The sequence below is a fragment of the Mauremys reevesii genome, linkage group 8, assembly GCF_016161935.1.
Source record: "Mauremys reevesii isolate NIE-2019 linkage group 8, ASM1616193v1, whole genome shotgun sequence".
NCBI lineage: Eukaryota > Metazoa > Chordata > Testudines > Geoemydidae > Mauremys > Mauremys reevesii.
This window is the reverse complement of record NC_052630.1, coordinates 78,045,318-78,064,314: the sequence shown is the minus strand read 5'-3', so window position 1 is coordinate 78,064,314 and position 18,997 is coordinate 78,045,318. Positions and strand designations below refer to the sequence as shown.

At 42.3% G+C, this 18,997-nt stretch overlaps 1 protein-coding gene across 6 annotated transcripts in view; it reads left to right on the top strand.

The window, feature by feature from the left end:
* Positions 1-18,997, top strand: part of PKN2 (protein kinase N2) — a 130,949-nt gene that overhangs the window by 62,400 nt on the left and 49,552 nt on the right. For 5 of the 6 annotated variants that reach the window (XM_039484120.1, XM_039484122.1, XM_039484119.1 and 2 more), the window contains one exon: positions 10,920-11,220. The exons of the other annotated variant lie outside the window; for it this stretch is intronic. In XM_039484120.1, coding sequence (XP_039340054.1) covers positions 10,920-11,220 — 301 coding nt within the window. The remainder of the gene's footprint in view (positions 1-10,919; positions 11,221-18,997) is intronic. 6 annotated transcript variants of the gene reach the window in all.

Below are 18,997 nucleotides of genomic sequence, written 5' to 3'. Positions count from 1 at the left end.
GGGAGCAGAGGTGTTGGATAGGGGGCAGGGGTCCCAGGAGGGGACAGTCAGGGGACAAGGAGCAGGGGGGGTTGGATGGGTTGAGGGTTCTGAGGGGGGCAGTCATGGGGCAGGAAGTGGGATGGGTGGATAGGGGGTGGGGGGCCAGGCTGTTTGGGGAGGCACAGCCTTCCCTACCCGGCCCTCCATACAGTTGTGCAACCTTGATGTGGCCCTCAAGCCAAAAAGTTTGCCCACCCCTGCTCTACATAAATACAGACAAGTGGCTGAAACAAAATTCACATAGTAATTACATAAAATAGTCACCAACAGGTGGCTGGTTGCCAGGGCCGGCACAACCCATTAGGCGACCTAGGCGGTCGCCTAGGACACTAACATATGGGGGGCAGCGACCGCGGTGGCTGGATGTTTGGCCGCCACGGTCGTCGGTGGTATTTTGGGGACGGGACCTTCCGCAGCCTAGGGCACCAAAAAGGCTGCCGGCGCTCCTACTGGTTGCTTCCTTTTCCAGGTACCAGCTGTTCCTGTCCTCCACAATGGCCATAAGTATTCGTATTAAATCTTGATAGCAATTATTTAGTACTCTGACAGATCCACAGATAATGTGGGTTCCTCACATGCTTACATATACAACTATGTTATAGTCACATTGTATATGCATAATGAATCCGCCCTTCTGATTTTATTTTAATTTGTACTAGGATAAATTGCTTCTCCATAAGTTAGATAAGTTTCTTGTGCACTGTACAGTATAACTACATTTGCATGAACTTCCTTGAGTTGCTTAAGCAATTTAAAAATGACAAATCCTGCTTATCTGTTGTTCTTCTGTCCCAGGCATACTCATCAACAAATCCAAGGCAAGGTGGTCATTCTTGCTACTCCTATTATTTAGGAGATGTTTCTGTTTACAAAAATGACAGCTAATGCCTGGATTTTATTTATGCTGGAAGTATTTTCTTAATTTTTTTTTAAGTGGGTTAGTGTACTTGTACAGAGGAGAACTTGTGTATAATTTTTAACAAGTTGTAGTTGAGTCTGTTTCTGTAGTTTTATAGTACACCTATGCCCTGCATCCTCTCCTATCCCCTCCACCCCCAAGCATATAAAGGTCAGAATGTCCCTGACCACCTTTCACTTACCTCTTACTGCCCGTGGCAGCAAGACAGAACTCAGCAGTGTCTGCCTGTCATCCTGTAATGCCCTGTCATCAAACCAATTTTGTAATTATTAATAATTACTAGAACTAATGTAGACACACTTTTCTATCCTGTTTGCAGCCTCGTTTTAATTTTATTTCTTTCCTGCTTCCGACTATTAGTTGGTGCCTAGGCACCTTTCTTCCTAATGGCCAAACCTAAGCCCTCTGGTTTCAAGCTATGTCTGGTGTATGACAGACATATTCCAGTAACTGGTGGATGCAGACTGTGCTGCTTCTGTTTGGGCAAGAGTCACTTTCCAGACTGTTGGTCTGTATGCTCATCCATCTTCACCAGAGCTCACTTTTCCAAATATACTTTTCTAAAGATCTGTCTGCTGGAGCAGTCAATGAAGAGAGTGTCTGATTTGGAAAGACATTCCTCTAATTCAGAAAAGGAACTGTCCCTCCTAGAGATTCACTTTTCAGTGCCCTTGTAAATAGGGACTCTACCCTGGAAGGCTCCTATTGCTGGTAATGAGAGAGGGTCTCCAACTACTTTGGAAAACTGAGGGCAGCTAACTAGACCAAGTTTGGCATTGGCTGGGAGCTCATTGCCAAATTATGGTACCACCTCCATCATATTAAAGCTGGGCAGATCTGAACTCTGCTTTAAGGGTGACTCATGGCACCAATCCTCTTCGCTGCAATGGGAGAGAGCAGAGGTATTAAGAGAGGGTCATGGGCCCTCCTGCCTCTTCTAAGTCACAAGTTCAGAGGCCTAATTGCACTGGACAGGCTAGTGAGGCTGATTCTCTTCCTCACCTGGTGGAGTGGAACTAAGTATACTCCAGCACTGAAGCCTTGTACCAGCAAAGACTCCTCACTGGCACGTACCGAGTCTAGTAATGAGGGTGTACCTGAATCCTTAATGGTACCAGCAGATCTGTTACTGACTTCTGAGGTTGAGGGCCCAGCACCAGTGTCAGTACTGATGCTATTGGTTTAATTCTTCTGATGCCAGAGAGATCTATACCTTCAGTACTGGTAATCTACTATCCTACCACCTAGGGTATGTCTACCCTATGAAATTAGGTTGATATTATAGAAGTCGATGTTTAGAAATCGATTTTATACAGTCAATTGCATATGTCCACACTAAGCTCATTAAGTCAGCGGCATGTGTCTTCACTACCGTGGCTAGCATCGACTTATGGAGTGGTGCACTGTGGGTAGCTATCCCGTAGTCTCTGCTGCCCATTGGAATTCTGGGTTAAGCTCCCAATGCCTGATGGGGCAAAAACATTGTCGCGGGTGGTTTTGGGTACATGTTGTCAGTCGCCCCTCCCTCCATGAAAGCAACGGCAGACAATCATTTCGTGCCTTTTTCACGTGCAGTCGCCATAGCATAGCAAGCATGGAGCCCGCTCACTGTCACCGCTGCTGTTGTGAGCACTGTAAACACCTTGCGCATTATCCTTGAGTATATGCAGAACCGGGCTAAGAGATGCCCGCACAAGAAGGATTTTGATGAGGACATGGACACAGACGTTCCTGGAAGCACGGGCTGTGGCAATTGGGACATCATGGCTGCACTGGGGCTGGTTAATACAGTGGAACGCCAATTCTGGGCCAGGAAAACAAGCACAGGCTGCTGGGACCGCATAGTGTTGCAGGTATGGGATGATTCGCAGTGGCTGCAAAACTTACCAAGATGAGAGCTGCCCCAACAGTTGAGAAGCAAGTGGCACTAGCCCTGTGGAAGCTTGCAATGCCTGACTGCTACTGGTCAGTTGGGAATCAGTTTGGAGTGAGTAAATCTACTGTGGAGGCTGCTATGATCCAGGCAGCCAATGCAATCGTTGATGTTCTGTTATCAAGGGTAGTGACTCTGGGAAATGTGCAGGTCATAGTGGATGGCTTTGCCGCAATGGGGTTCCCTAAATGCAGTGGGGCGATAGATGGAACGCATATCCCCATCTTGGCACCGGACCACCTTGCCAACCAGTACATAAACCACAAGGGGTACTTCTCAATGGTGCTGCAAGCACTGGTGGATCACAAGGGACGTTTCACTGACATCAACGGGGGATGTCTGGGAAAGGTGCATAATGCTCACATCTTTAGGAACTCCGGGCTGCTCGAGCAGCTGCAAGAAGGGACTTACTTCCCAGACCAGAAAATTACCGTTGGGGATGTTGAAATGCCAATAGTTATCCTTGGGGATGCAGCTTACCCCTTGCTCCCATGGCTCATGAAGTCTGGACAGTAGTAAGAAGCAGTTCAACTATAGGCTGAGCAAGTGCAGAATGGTGGTAGAATGTGCCTTTGGACGTTTAAAAGCTCACTGGTACTGTTTGCTGACTAGGTCAGACCCCCGCGCAACCAACATTCCCATTGTTACTGCTGCTTGCTGTGTGCTTCATAATATCTGTGAGAGTAAGAGGGAGACGTTTATGGGGGGTGGAAGGTTGAGGCAAATCGCCTGGCGTCCAATTATGAGCAGCCAGACACCAGGGCGATTAGAAGAGCACAGCTAGGCGCGCTGCACATCAAGAGAGACTTTGAAAACCAGTTTCATGAGTGGCCAGGCTTCGGTGTGACAGTTACGTTTGTTTCTCCTTGATGCAAACCCGCCTTCTTTTTTGTTTTTAATTCCCTGTAAGCCAGTCAACCTCCCCCCTTCAAAATAAAGTAGCTATTGTTTTGAAACCATGCATTCTTAAATAATTTTTTTTAAAGTGAGATCACTGACAAGGTAGCCCAGGTGGGGTGGGGGAGGAGGGAAGGACAAGGCCACATTGTTTATTGTAGCCACAGTACAAATCAAACTGCTTGAATGACACCTTCTGTTGCTTGGGCCATCCTCTGGAGTGGAGTGGCTGGGTGCCCAGAGGCAGCGTGCCCCGCCCCCCCACCGCTCCCTGCCATTCTTGGGCATCTGGGTGAGAAGGCTATGGAACATGGGGAGGAGGGTTGGCGGTTATACAGTGGATGCAGTGGGGATCTGTGCTCTTGTTGGCTTTCCTGCAGCTCCAACACATGCTTCATCATGTCCATTTGCTCCCCCCACAGACACATCAGCATGTCCCTTTGCTCCCCTGTTAGCCTCAGTATAGTGTCCTGCCTCCACTCTTCGCACTCACTCAATTCTTTCCTGGCCTCTGCCACTGAATGCCTCCTTGCATTGAGCTGTGCCCTATCAGTGCGGGAGAACTGCATCAGCTCGGAAAACATGTCATCGCGAGTGCATTTTTTTCGCCTTCTAATCTGCGATAACTGTAGAGACGGAGATGATAGAGGGAGCATAGAAACATTTGCACCTGGGAGGAGATAAAAAAGGGAGAGTAAAATTGGGTTGGTTTCTTATGCCTGAAAACATTCCCATATGTTATGAAAACTACAGCGTCCCCCTTTCCCAGAGCAAGCAATGGGTTGGGTTTCACATTTAAAAGGAGGGGCTGCAGTATTCAGTTAGATGTGCAGCACACACCTACCCCCACTCCACCGCGTGACTATTCTCTGGGATGATCCCTCACCCACCCCCCGCCACATGGCTATTCTCCGGGATGATCCCTTTTAGCCAAGCACAAACAGCCCAGCAGTAAAACAGCCCTTTTACTGTTCCCTTACAAAAATTCCCTTATTTCAACCAGGTGACCATGAACACTATATTGCTTTTAAACCCTGTAGTGTAGTTACAAATGTGCACGCACCAGAGATGCCTTCTCCGGCTTCAGGGTCGGGGATCCTGCCTTGGGAGGGTATTGGCTCCAGGGTGATGAAAAGTTCCTGGCTGCCAGGGAGAATGGATTCACCGCTTGCCTGCTGCGCATTCTCCTCCTCTTCTTCCTCATCCGCAAAATCCTCCTCCATGTTCCGTGAGACTCCCCCATTGCAGGTGTCTGTAGACAGTGGTGGGATAGTGATAGGGTCCCCACCTAAAATGCCATGCAGCTATTCATAGAAGCAGCATGTGTGGGGCTCTGACCCAGAGCGACCATTTGCCTCCTTTGTCTCTTGGTAGGCTTGCCTGAGGTCCTTAACTTTCACGCATCACTGCTGTGTGTCCCTGGTGTAGCCTCTGTCCAACATGCCCTGTGAGATTTTGGCACATATATTTGCATTTCTTCTTTTGGATCAGAGTTCTGCCTGCACAGATTCTTCTCCCATACGGCAATCAGATCCAGTACCTCCCTTTTGTTCCATGCTGGAGCTCGTTTGCGATTCTGGGACTGCATGGTCACCTGAGTTGCTGAGCTCGCCACGCTGACCAAACAAGAAATGAAATTCAAAAGTTCCTGGGGGTTTTCCTGTGTACCTGGCTAGTGCATTGGCGTTCAAAGTGCTGTCCAGAGCGGTCACAATGGAGCACTCTGGGATGGCTCCTGGAGGCCAATACTGTCGATTTGTGTCCACACTACCCCAAATTCAACCCAGCAAGGTCGATTTTAGCACTGTCCCCTTGCTGGGGAGGAGTACAGCGATTTTAAGAGCCCTTTAGGTTGACGTAACGGGGTTGGTTGTGTGGATGCGGCTAAATTCGACCTAACACTGTAGTGTAGACCAGGCCTTAGAGGTTGGCACTATTTCTAGAATGTATTTACTATTACTCCTCTTCTTTCCCTGTCTGCTCACACTCTTTCAGAGTCAAGCAGAGACCCTTCTCTTGACATCCATTTGCTTCTTCCTTGCAGGAATTGCTCTAGCGCAGCAACCCCCAGATCACACTCAAAATCACTGCCATCACATTTTGAGAGCCCTCCACCCAGATTTCCTGACATGCCTCAAAAAACAACATCTTGGGCCTTTTAAGTCTTATCCCACTAACTTACCACTTTGGCATTACTGGGCATTCTGGGGGCAGGGCTGTCTAGATCTAGGATTTGCACTCTCATTCTTCCTACAGACCTAGGTTGCCTTCACCAGTTAGGTTCCTGACTAGACAGTTCAGTGAAGTAGACCTCCATAGGGAATGATAGAGAGAACAATGTGAGGAGGAGACAGAGGCTCAGGATGTAGAGGCAGAAGATATTGTTGGGTTTTTTTTAAACATCCAGAAGAGACTTCCCTCAACCCTTTCTAGCTGACTGCTCCGAAAGATCTGCATTCCTCTGGTAGGGATGTAAAATGTTAGCTGGTAAGTATTAATCTTACCAGTTAACCTGCCTTAACCATTAAACCCTCGGGCTGGCCAGACCAGCTACCCTGCGCTGGCCAGCCCTAGCAGCTGGAGCGGCGCTTTAATCGGTTAACCTTTTAAACAAAATATTTTAATCGTTTAAAAGGTTAACTTTTTTTAAACTGTATTTACATCCCTATCCTCTGGTGACATCAACTACAATGCTATTATCTGACAACTTCAAGTCCTTTCAGGAATACTAGGAAGGACAGCAAACACAGGACACGCAATTATCTGTGGAACAGGAAAAAGCACATACACTTTTTATATTCACCATTCTAATCTCCCTGGCAGATTGGCAGTGTCAATAAATTAAGGATTTCTAGAGCCCACAAAACACCTTTGGCAGACTCCGGCCTTTGCTTTCTGCACTGAAACAAGCAGAGAAAACATATCATGTCTCCTTTCCACCACCACGCCAATCTAAGGACATCTGCTTGCATCTGACTCCTAGATCTAGCAGTATCTGCAGCACAGGAAAAATCTGAGAAGATAGGACTACCTAAAACCACTCAAGGACAAAAGATCCCAAGAGACTTTGACCTCTTAGCAGAAAGGCCTTCCCCTCAGTGTCTCCCAACTGTGAATAAGCAGCTATCAAGCCCTAGTCTTTAAGTATGACTACAGGACCTGGGACAGAGTATCTTCATTCACTAACAAGGTCCCACTCTGTCTTGAGATCCACCATTTCAGAGGGAGTTTGAAAGTTAGCCAGAACTTTCCACCAAGTAGTCCCGGATGACCCTGATACAGCAGCCTGTTCAGTGGTCCTAGCCTTTGCCAAGAAAAGGGCAGTCCTGGGGATTCCTAAAGAGGTCCAAACAGATATTGAAGACCTTTCCTTCAAAGGGCCAGACCTGTTTAGTTGCTTTACAAATGAATTGTTACATCCTCTAAGGGACTGTAGGGCTACACTGGATTCTTGGGTATCTGTACACCTGCAGCTAGGAGGAAACTCGAGGGCCGGTTCAGACAGAGAACTTCCTCCTGTCAGCAACAGAGGTCAGCTGACTACACTTCTATAGGAAGTCTTGCTTCTCCCACATGAGCCCTGTCTTCTTCCTCTACTACCTTCACTGCATTGTCTTCCATATGGCAGGTTGAAGTTGAGGAGCTTTCTGTCTGCTCCATTTTTGATTGCTGCCTTTTGCATTTCTCTTAAGCCTGGGCTGGAATTACTTCAGTTCAATGGGTATAGGAGACTATTACAGAAGGCCACTCGATACAGTTCTAGTCCTTGCCCAATATACAATCCCTGATCCCTCTTCAGAAATGCATCTTCCAAGAGACAGCTGAAGGAAGAAGTGGGTTCCTTACTACAACCTAGAAGTAACAGAAGAAGTACCCAGATGTTCAGAAGGTAGGGAAGGAATGATTTCTATTCCCACTACTACTTATTCCCAGAAGAAAAAGGGAACTGCAACCTATCAGGTACCTGAAGTGACTACACACATTCATATGCTGATGTAAATTAAGAATGGTGACACCAGCCTTCATCATATCTTCTCTAGAAGTTCAGATTGGTTTGCACCTCTCAACTTTAGGACACGTATTGTCACATAGTGATTCATCCAGAAAATTTACTCCACTGTTTGCAGTTTACTCACTCCATCAGTCTGAGAGTGAATGATTAATAATAATCTCATTCCAACAAAATCCATAGAATTTATTGGGGATCGTCTAGATTCTAAGTCAACAAAGGCAAAATCCCACTAGACCAGTGTTTCCCAAACTTGGGATGCCGCTTGTGCAGGGAAAGCCCCTGGCGGGCTGGGCCGGTTTGTTTACCTGCCGCATCTGCAGGTCCGTCCGATCGCAGCTCCCACTGGCTGCGTTTCGCTGCTCCAGGCCAATGGGAGCTACTGGAAGCGGCGTGGGCCGAGGGATGTACTTCCAGCAGCTCCCATTGGCCTGGAGCGGGGCCCGGCCTGCCAGGGGCTTTCCCTAAACAAGCGGCGTCCCAAGTTTGGGAAACACTGCTCTAGACAGATTTCAGACAATCACACCCCTCATCTCCAGCTTCAGGTATAATCTTGAAACAGCAGCAAGAAACTCTCAAATTATTATATCACATGGCACCATGCACTTATGAGATGCCTCTGGATGGCTGAGGTAGGTTTCCCAGCCACCAAACTTAACTTATAAGAGTTGGAACCATACAAGTTCCCCTGAACTGGTAGACAAACCCCCAGATAGTTGCAAAGGAGTACCATTCTGCACCACAATCTCCCATGGTGATGCTGATTACAGATGCCGCCATGGCTGGTTGGGAGGGGCCTATCAAAAATACCTACAAATTCAAAGCAGTATGGTCCTGGAGAGAGTCCTTGCTCCATTTCAGTGTGCTTGAACTCTGGGTTATTCAGCTAGCTTCCAGAGTTTTCCACCATTCTTGAAAAGAACAGCAGAGATCCTGACAGATAACACTTCTCCATTGTAGTATAGCGAAAGCTGTGTGTGTGTGCAAATGTTGCCATGTTCACAGGATAACTCCCATGATCCTTCACGTACTAGGAGCAAACAGCTATCTGGCAGATTACTTCAGCAGAAAGTATTCAGCCAGCCATGAGTGGTGACTAATAGATTCCATTCTCAAACCTTTACTCCACAGATGGGGCTCCCTGTGATAGATCTATTTTTGCCATCAGCAAGAACAAAAAATTTATCAGAGAATATACCATGCCAGAGTCCCTCCACGATGCTTCTCATCCCTTTTTCTGTTTTAATTCCAGTCACCCTAATACACAAGCTCATAAGACCTCTCTTTTTCCAATCTGCAAGATTTACTGTTGAGGCCGAATCTCCATCCGTGTCCCCATCCCTGTACCTGTTTGGAAGTTGGCTGAATGAGTAGAACTTGTAGAACAATCCCTGACACAGAGAAGGAAACCCGTTACAAGATCAGTCTACTGATGAAAGTGGAAAAGATCTTTAATCTGGCTTCACAACAAGGTCTGGACCCATTGCAAGCTTCTGTTCCCAAGATTCTGGATTGCGTCCTCCAGCGCAGGCTACAGGGCCTCACCATCAGCTCCATTAGGGTCCATTGAGCTGCCGTTTTAGCCTGTCGCCTTCGCATTCAAAATTTGTGTTCTTTCATCTCACTGTTCAAAAATTTCTAAAAGAGATGGTTCACACCTATCATTCCATTCAATAGCCTTTCCCATCCGTGGAACTTAAAATAGTTCTTATGGAACATCCCCACCGCATTTAACTCATGTCCAAGTGCTTTCTTTCCATTAGGGAGAGCTGTGGAATGTTAAATCATTTCTTCCCAGAGATTATCTGAGTGGATCAATTTGTTACTAACTAGCAGATATACACCTTCCTTCAACAGTCAACAACAGCCCTGGAAACCTCTTCAGCATATCTAAGAAATATTCCTGTATCAGACATCTGCAGGGTAGCTACTTACAGCTCAGTAACATTCCTTTACTAAATGTTATGCCCTGGATTTGGAGACTAGATCACATTCCAAATTAGTAGATTAATTCTGCAATCCTTATTTAGCTAGCTGTAGATAAGACTCCTCAGACCCTCCTCCTATTAATCTGGAAACTAATAGCTAGTTATAAGGAGGGGATCTATGTGGACAAAGGCTGTCTTACTTCACAGTAACTGGTTCTTTGAAATACTTTGTCGGTGTGGCATCCACAACCTGCACTCCATCCCTGTTCCTTCCGAATCCATCTTTACTGGGATTCTGAATTAGCAAGGGAAATGAAATGGTCAAGGCTGCTTTGCTCTGTATGCCCAAGGTGAATGGGGCATGAGGGTATGCAGGGTACAGGCATAGCCCCAGTGAATACATGCAGAATAAGTGGGATCCACACAAACAAAATATTTTGAACCACACTTGTTGTAATTTAAATAACTATTGTCGCTCTCCACTCCTGCTCTTTACAGGAACCTATTTTGATCAGTTATTCTTCATACTTTTGTCATCTCCTCTGCCCATCTACCTATGCCAAGAAAGGAAGCTGCAACTTTTATTTCATTTTTTAAATCCCTCTAAATAAAAATTCTAAAAGAGCAAATCAGATAGAGAAACTTTCATTCCAGTAAAATATGTTCCAAAATACCTAGTATCTATAAACACTGCAGTGTTTCTTTAAGCCTATGAAAGGGTTGCTCTATTTTTTTAAAATACTTTTAAATAGGATAACTATTGAAATTCTAAGTAAATGTATAGGAATTCTTCTTTGTTACTAACTGCAAGAATTAAATGTTACGGCTTAGATCCACTTAGTCTACTAAAACTCACAATTAAATCGTGAAAAAATGCCAATATGGCTCTAACGCAAGGCATGTGTGCATGACAAATCCAGAGGTATTTAAGTCTTTCTGTTAAAAAATAGGCATAGTAAAGATGTCACTAGATTTAAAACAAATCTGTTACTTGTAAAGCATAACTTCAGTGGACTTGTACAAGTTTATGGGCTTGTTGCTTTGGGGCAGCATGACAGATAAATATTTAGTAAATGGCTTCTCAAGGTGTGTGTCTAACATATTCTGGACATGAGCCTAGTGTTTTTAGTCATGCAAGCAGCTAACCTCTGGTTATGCTTCTTTTTTTTTTTTTCCTCTCTCTCCCTGTAGGGGGATGCCCGAAGTCTTCTAGTCTCGGAAAATGTAAGCATTGGCCAAAAATTGGACTTCTCAGACACAATGGTACAACAGAAGTTGGATGAAATAAAGGACCAAATCAAACGTGAAATAAGGAAGGAACTTAAAATCAAGGAAGGAGCAGAGAACCTGAGAAAGGTCACAACAGATAAAAAAAACTTGGCTTACGTGGACAACATTTTGAAAAAATCAAACAAGAAATTGGAAGAATTGCATCATAAATTGCAGGAATTAAATGCGCACATTGTTGTAACAGATCCAGAAGATGTTACAGGTACAATACAATACTAAAAACTATTAATTTTTTTCTCATAGCTTTGACATTTTGTACCTTTATTTACATTGATTTATTTTAAATGAAATCCTCTAATTATAAAGGATTGCTATTGTAACCTGGTTTTCAATAACTTTTAAAGAATTACCAACATACATTTATATTTGCCTCAAATAATAATTGGAATAGTTTTAGATTTTTTAATTAAGTTTTAAACTGTAGTCTTTCAGATGACTGGTGGTCCACAGAGCAATTGCTGGTGGTCAGGAGACCACTGGCTAGTCATGTGGTGCTTGCAATTACTTCCAGTTACTAAAATGCTTAAGAAGACTGCCAAAATTAGAAAAATAATTTCCTAATATTGCTTTTCCATGTAGTTTCCACAAGGAATGTTGTGATTGCAAATGGGTGGGCAAGTGGTACGAGAGGTGTTTATGATTTACGTTATGAAAAGGTTTGTGAACCGCTTGCCTTAATAGTTTGAAACTAAAATACTAGCTCTTACATTTGTCAAAAAAGAAAAAGTTTTGTCATACTATTCATTGGCTAATTTGCAGTAAAAATGTCTGTTTATCATAATAATTTGAATAAATCTTAGGGATTTTACATATGTAGAAGCTGTCATTAACTGATGATATTTTAAACTACGTTATACTCTAACTTGTATTTTCCGTAGAAGTGCAGGGAGTTGGTATTAATTTTGAAAAATATCAAACTTGGCATTTCAAAATGGAATGTTTTGAAAGTAAACAGTCAAACAAATGCCTTTTTCAGTATTGTGAAATGACTTGGATAAGGACAGTATGGTGATTTGATATTAAAATATTGCTAATATGAGTCTGTATAAATATACACATGCCATTGAGGTGTCTGTTAAGTGACTGTCAACTCTTGAGAAGTTTGGGCAACAGAATGAAAAACCTATCAATCTTGTTTTAAAGTAAAGGATGCAGTGAGTCTTGAAACATCCTGGCAAGTGTTTTCAGTAACTCACGATATCTGAGACTGTGGCATGCCGCCAAAGTGCTGAGTACCCTTGTTAGGCTTGCGTACATTTTATGTATGTCTTCAAGATCTCACATATATATATTTTTAAAACCTTGTATGTAGTTTCTCTCATGAGTTAAGACATGCTATAATTGAGTAACAGAGCATTGCAGAGGACTGAAGAGGTGAAGAAATAGGAGATATCTAGATTGCAGGTGGATTCTTGTTTAAAAATATGTACAGACATAAATTTGGAGGCTTTTTAAAATAGAATGACTTCAGAAGTAGGAGAGTGGAGATACTTGTCACATCCCACTTTCTCTCTTAAATGAAACACTTTAAAAGGGGTCACGTTTTTGAGATTTCCAGTGCTATTTGTCTACAGGAAGAATCATTATATGTATTACAGTAGCATCCAAGATTGGGGTCTCACTTTGCTGGATGCTGTACACAAATCAGTCCCTGCGGGTTTTACTCTGCAATTGGTATTTGAAAGGCGCACTATTGATTTTAAATTTAAACATTTTTTAAAATTATGGTTTTGATGGAGCACTTTTAAATAGTATGTTTTCAATTCAAATGGTCTTTAATTTTTTTAGTTTTTCTGCTTCCCTGTTGCTATTCAATACGGGATGAGGAAGGTGTTTGTCATGTTCAAGAGCAACAACACTAAAACTGGGGCCAATCCCTCTTGTCTCCATTCCCCTTCGTTCTCTCTTTGCACTCACCTGCCTGCTAGCTTTTTGGTTTTAGTTTCAGCTTCTCTAGGACCAAGTAGCTTTCAGTTAGTAGTAAACATCTTCCACAGGGCCTGGAAAAGAATGTGCATACAGCTCTGCTGGAGGAGAAGTTCAACAGTGATGTTTACTAGTGAGTGATTCAGGAAGTGCAACTGACCATCAGCAAAACAGTGTAGCTCATGAGCTGGGTCAGAAGAACCAGGGGAAGGAGTCTGACTCTTCCTTTGATCCCTTTCTGAGAAGGCCAGAGTTATCCAGCAGAGGCTTCCCCATACCTCTTGCTAACAAGTGGCAGCTCCAAAACTCTTTGGGCCCTCTTTGTCTTCCATACTGGAGCTTTAAAGTGAAAGACACAGGAGATGACTTTTTTTTTTTTTTTTTCTTCAGCATGAGCCGAGGGAGACTGTATCCTCAGGTTGTTGCAAGAACCTTCAGAACAGCAAACTACCAACCACAAGATTAATAGGCATCTGCTTCCACTTGCTTTTACTTGGTTTTAATCTCACTATTTACTCAGTGCTATTTCTGAATTTTCTTTCTTATCTAATTGCTGTTTTTAAGTCCATACAGAGCTTTTACCGTCTTGCTCCTAGTGATTATTTCAGTATTGTCCTATCAAAGTATGTCATCATTTTTATATTTTGACAATTACACATATACAGTACATTCCTTGCATCTAGGGGTATGTGTGCATATTTAAGTCTCGGGGGGTGGGGGAGTGTTTCTTATTAATTCAATGTATATATCTTCTTGTTCTTAGCTCTAGTTCATATCAGTTATTCCTATGGAAGCCTTAAATTCTTTAACAACATATTTCACAACCTCTCTGAAGACTAGAAACCTTAGGAATCTTTTGTTAGTGTTTAAGTTGATAATTGAGGAAACACTTAGTTCTAATATTGAGATGTTTATTTTTCTTGTACACCATTTGCCCATGTAATTTAAATTTATTTTCTCTCTGAGCTCCTTCCATGTTAATTCACAGGAAAAACCTCCTGCTATCAGTAAATTTCCTGTCTTTCTCAAGACTGAGAATCTGATGTGCTGATACAACCTCTTTTGATAATGGATGTACATGGACTAGGTGGTATGCTGGGTTAATGTTAAACTCCTGGCTTCGGTCATAAATTTGTGTTAGTGAGCATCTATCCATCGCAAAATAAAACTGTTAATCTTTGTTTGAAAGGCTCAGATGTATGAACTTTAATATCTAAGGGGAGGTGGCTAGACCGTGAAGATCACCATCTTTTTATATTCAGAGGGCTGACTCACTCTCAATCCTGGATCAACAGTGTTCTCTTTGGAGTTTTCAGGGAATGTTGATTTGTCCACTTTCTCATCTGGCCTCTTTAAAAGTGCTCATTACAAACCCCAACATTCACCATCTTTGAGGGTGCTGGGAATGCCTGTCTTTCCATCAGATGGCAGTACTCTATTCTTAGTACACTTCAGACTGCAGGGTTATATGGAAACTTATATTTAGCACAGAAGCTTGGGAGCCACTGTGAGTTGTGCAATAACCATTTGCTAGATTGTGGGGACATCCCACCTAGCACACGGTTGGTAGGGAACCCCCAGTAGTTGCTTAGTTATAGATTAAACTACAGGTTACAACTTTTTCCTGCCCAGTGTTCATGCATTTGGGGGACAGTTGTCCCTTGCCATTCAGAATATGGGGAGAAGATACCCTAAGACTTAGTGACATGGTCTCAGACTGGCCTTGTGAGAGAAGAAGACTAACAGCTGCGAAAATAGCATTTGCTCCGGTCGCCATGGCCTCTTTGTGGATCTTCAGTCATGTTTGTGGAAAGCAGTAAAGTCAAACTCTCCTTTACTGGATGGATTCAGGGTTCTAGACAAATAAATGTCATAGTCCTACTTAAGAATAAAAGAACTGGGTTTTTTGCAGGTCAGAATTATGGTATGTTGATTAAGTGACGTATGGATGAGGCACCTAAATGCAGTGAGATTAATTAGATGGCGCTGGGACTGGAACTCTGGAGACCCTGGGTTCTTTCTCTGTCTCTGTCACTGATTTTCTGTGGTAATTTGGGAAAGTCATTTACCTCTCCTTGCATGTTTTCTTATCTATCAAATGGCTGTAATGATAATCTTTGTAAAGCATGTCAGGATTTACAGAAGGAAGATGCTATGCAAATATTAGTATGGACTCTTATTATGGCACAGCATCTAACTGTAGTCAGTACTACTTTTTATTAGGGCTGTCAAGCGATTAAAAACATTAATCGTGATTAATTGCAATTAATCGTACTGTTAAACAATAATGGAACACCATTTATTTAAATATTTTTGGATGTTTTCTACATTTTCAAATATATTGATTTCAGTTACAACACAGAATACAGAGTGTACAGTGCTCATTTTATATTTATTTTTTATTACAACCTAATACAAGCACTGTAGTGCAATCTCTTTAATATGAAAGTCTACATTTGTAAGTTCAAATTATGTACAAAAAATAACTGCATTAAAAAATAAAACAATGTAAAACTTTAGAACCTACAAGTCCACTCACTCCTACTTCAGCAAATTGCTCAGACAAATAAGTTTGGTTACAATTTTCAGGAGATAATGCTGCCCACGTCTTGTTTACAAATGAGAACAGGCTTTCGCATAGCACTGTTGTAGCCAGAATCGCAAGCTATTTACATGCCAGATGTGCTAAAGATTCGTATGTCCCTTCATGCTTTAACCACCATTCTAGAAAACATCCATGCTGATGACGGGTTCTGCTCGATAACGATCCAAAGCAGAGCGGACCGATGCGTGTTCATTTTCATCATCTGAGTCAGATGCCACCAGCAAAAGGTTGATTTTCTTCTTTGGTGGTTTGGATTCTGTAGTTTCCGCATCAGAGTTCCTTTTTTTAAGATTTCTGAAAGCATTCTCCACAACTCATGTGTCTCAGATTTTGAAAGGCACTTCAGATTCTTAAACCTTGGATTGAGTGCTTCGAAATCTCACATTGGCACCTTTTGTTTCGTTTTGTCAAGTCTGCTGTGAAAGTGTTCTTAAAACGAACAGGTGCTGGGTAATCATCCAAGAAAAACATACAAAATATTTAATAAATTTCAATTGGTATTCTATTGTTTAACAGTGCTATTAATCGCGATTAATTTTTTTAATCACAGTTAATTTTTTTGAGTTAATTGCGTGCGTTAACGGCGATTAATCGACAGCTCTACTTTTTATCAACTTCAGATGCATACTTTATTTTTTTACGCACATAAATACTTTCCATAACTGTTACAAATTAAATTGCTAATCTAATTTACAGAAATTTATATGAATTATAAAAGTTGTTTTGATAGTGCTTTGGCTACAGCGCTACATGTCTTAATGCCATAAGAAATGATTTTCAGCAGCCACTTCAAGAGGAGGATTAGATGAGGAATTGGCATTAAATCTGAGTCATTAAGCACAGATTGCTCAAAAAGCTGTAGTATTGAATCTACCATTAGGTTCAGCATATTTTCTCTGACGATTCAAAGGTAATAGCTTTTGCCACAGCATAAATTAGGTTTTTTCTTTGTTACGGAGTTGCTGGTGAATCTAGCTTTGTTTTAGAAGTAAGGCTTTGAATCTAGATCTCTCATTATCTTCCAGAATGTTACATTATTCAATGTGAGAAGCAGAGTTTTAGGAAACTTAAGTCAATGTGGTGGTGATTAACCCAGAAAAAAGTATTGGACTGTATTGAATGTGTGTAAGTTATGCTTCATTGTCATTCTCCCAGTTTTATGCTATACTTTGGAAGTCTCCATTAGGTTAGTGTTGGAGTTTTGCATAAATGTAGCTTCCTCATAGTATTGAAAAGCCACCAAAACAAGATTATTGTAGCTTTTTATTAATAAGCATTATACATTTTGAAACTGCTGATAACCATGTGAAACAATTTTTCTTATCCATTCCATTGCCTTTGAACTTACTGTGTGCTCAAGGAAAGAGTACTGATATGATCTCCTAGTATGAGCTGTTGGTAGTAAAAACACAGCAATGTGCATCTCAGGAGCTTCTGTTGGTCATGACACTGAAGGAGCTAAAATACAATTAAATAATTTAAAATAAGATTAAAGTTAACTAGTTACCAAGGGTGCTTGCTTCTAATTGAATAGCTTAGCAGCATGCAGTGGTACCATCTGGGACACCAAATTCAGAAAGCAACCTGGGTTCCCAGATGTCATGCTGAGCTTGTTGAAAAGATAATGCACTTAGCATCCGAGGCAAGAATCCCCACAGAAATGCATGACAGTTTCAGAAGGAGATGAGCTCAATTATTCCACTAATGACTGCAATTTGGGTGGCAGTGTTCATCAAAGTGAGGATTTAGAAGCAAAAAACGTGTTTGCTAATAAGTACTGTACAAATCAAGCTGAAGAGACTTTACCAAAAAAAAAAAAAAGTCCAAAGAGTAAAAAATAAAGGTCATGATCATATATTATGAACAGAAACATTTCAAACTGAAAATTACCATGATTCAAATTTAGCCCTGTCCTTTTTTAAAAATGTGAGAAATGGGTCATCAGTGAGTTAAAATATTTCCTTTAACTTGTTTTGTGAATTTGGTGAATTAGTCTCTCTCACAAAAGCAAAAGACTGAAACTGTTAAAAAAGATTATATAGCGCAAGCAACTGATGTACGTGTTACCACTCAACTCTGCCAGTACCCAGTAGTTTTAACCAAAAACCACTTGTGTTTTCTAGTCTGAGCAAAAATGATCATGCTAGTTATGGGAACCAGATAGACATCCACTAAAATCTGTATTTAAAGCCAAACTCCTTCATTCATTAAATAAACTGTAACTTCATCTAGGCATCAATAGGTGAAAGGCTGTTAATCCACAGTACAGTAAAACTCTCCACATCTGCTGTAAGATTACGGGCTTCATTCGTATAAGAATTAAAGGATGCATTATACGAATTAAATCCTGCATTTTCATTATTGTGCAAGCAAATGTGGCTAAATAATTGGAGAACCTTTTATTCACACATAGTTCTTCCCCCTGCAAAATACTTCCTTTTGTACCAGTTTAGCAAAGTACTTAAGATCATGTTTAATTTTAAGCTTAAATGACCTGGATGAATTTATTACTCTTGTTTTGTGTTATGGTAGTGCCTGACTGGCCCCAATTGAGACTGGAGCCACATTGTGCTAGGTACTGTACAAATATAGAATGAGAGATAGCTCCTGCTCCAAAGTACTTACAACCTAAACAGACAATACAGAGAGAAGGGACATTAAAGGCATTGCTGGTAGTGGTGCCTATAGTTAAGGTTGCCCAACACTTTCAACTATAAGATCCTGTTTTAAAACTTTAACCATTCACCTGAAATTTTCTATGCTAGATGCCTGCTTCAGGGTGTTTCCTGCTTTTTTTTATTGGAGGTGGGGGAAGGGAAGAATTTCAGCAAAAAATGGTTCTATTGTTTTCTATTGTATTTTCAAAAACACATTGTTTTGCTCTTGTTTAATTCCAACAGCCATTTCCTTGAGAAGATCTAATGCAGTGGTCCCCAACCTTTTTCGTCTGGCGGGTGCCAGAGGACAAGCCACAGAGGACCGTGGCAGCGGACGAGCATCCACCAAAATGCCACCAACAAGCAGCAACGTGAATAGGTGTTGCTGCTGACAAGCAGCGTCATCCAGAGGCGTCGCCGCCGAAAATGAGTGGCATTTCAGCAGCGACGCCTCTGGATGACACTGCTTGTCGGTGGCATTTCGGTGGATGCTCGTCCACTGGCCAGTACGTGGGTGCACTTAGACGCCCCGGCGGGTGCCATGGCACCTGTGTGCACTGCGTTGGGGACCCCTGATCTAATGCCTCCATGCTTGGGAGCAGTGACTCAGAATTTACAAGAGCATTTGCCTTGGTGTTAGGGATGTGCCTTTTGCCTTCTCCTATGAAAGCCAAATTTGAGTTGGTTAAGTCGTCAGTTTCTGAAAAATTATAGTTCACACATACACAGTAAAGGTCTGTTGGAGGCAGGCAGTATGCATAGGACCATGGGGTCTTAGGGGTGCTGCCGCA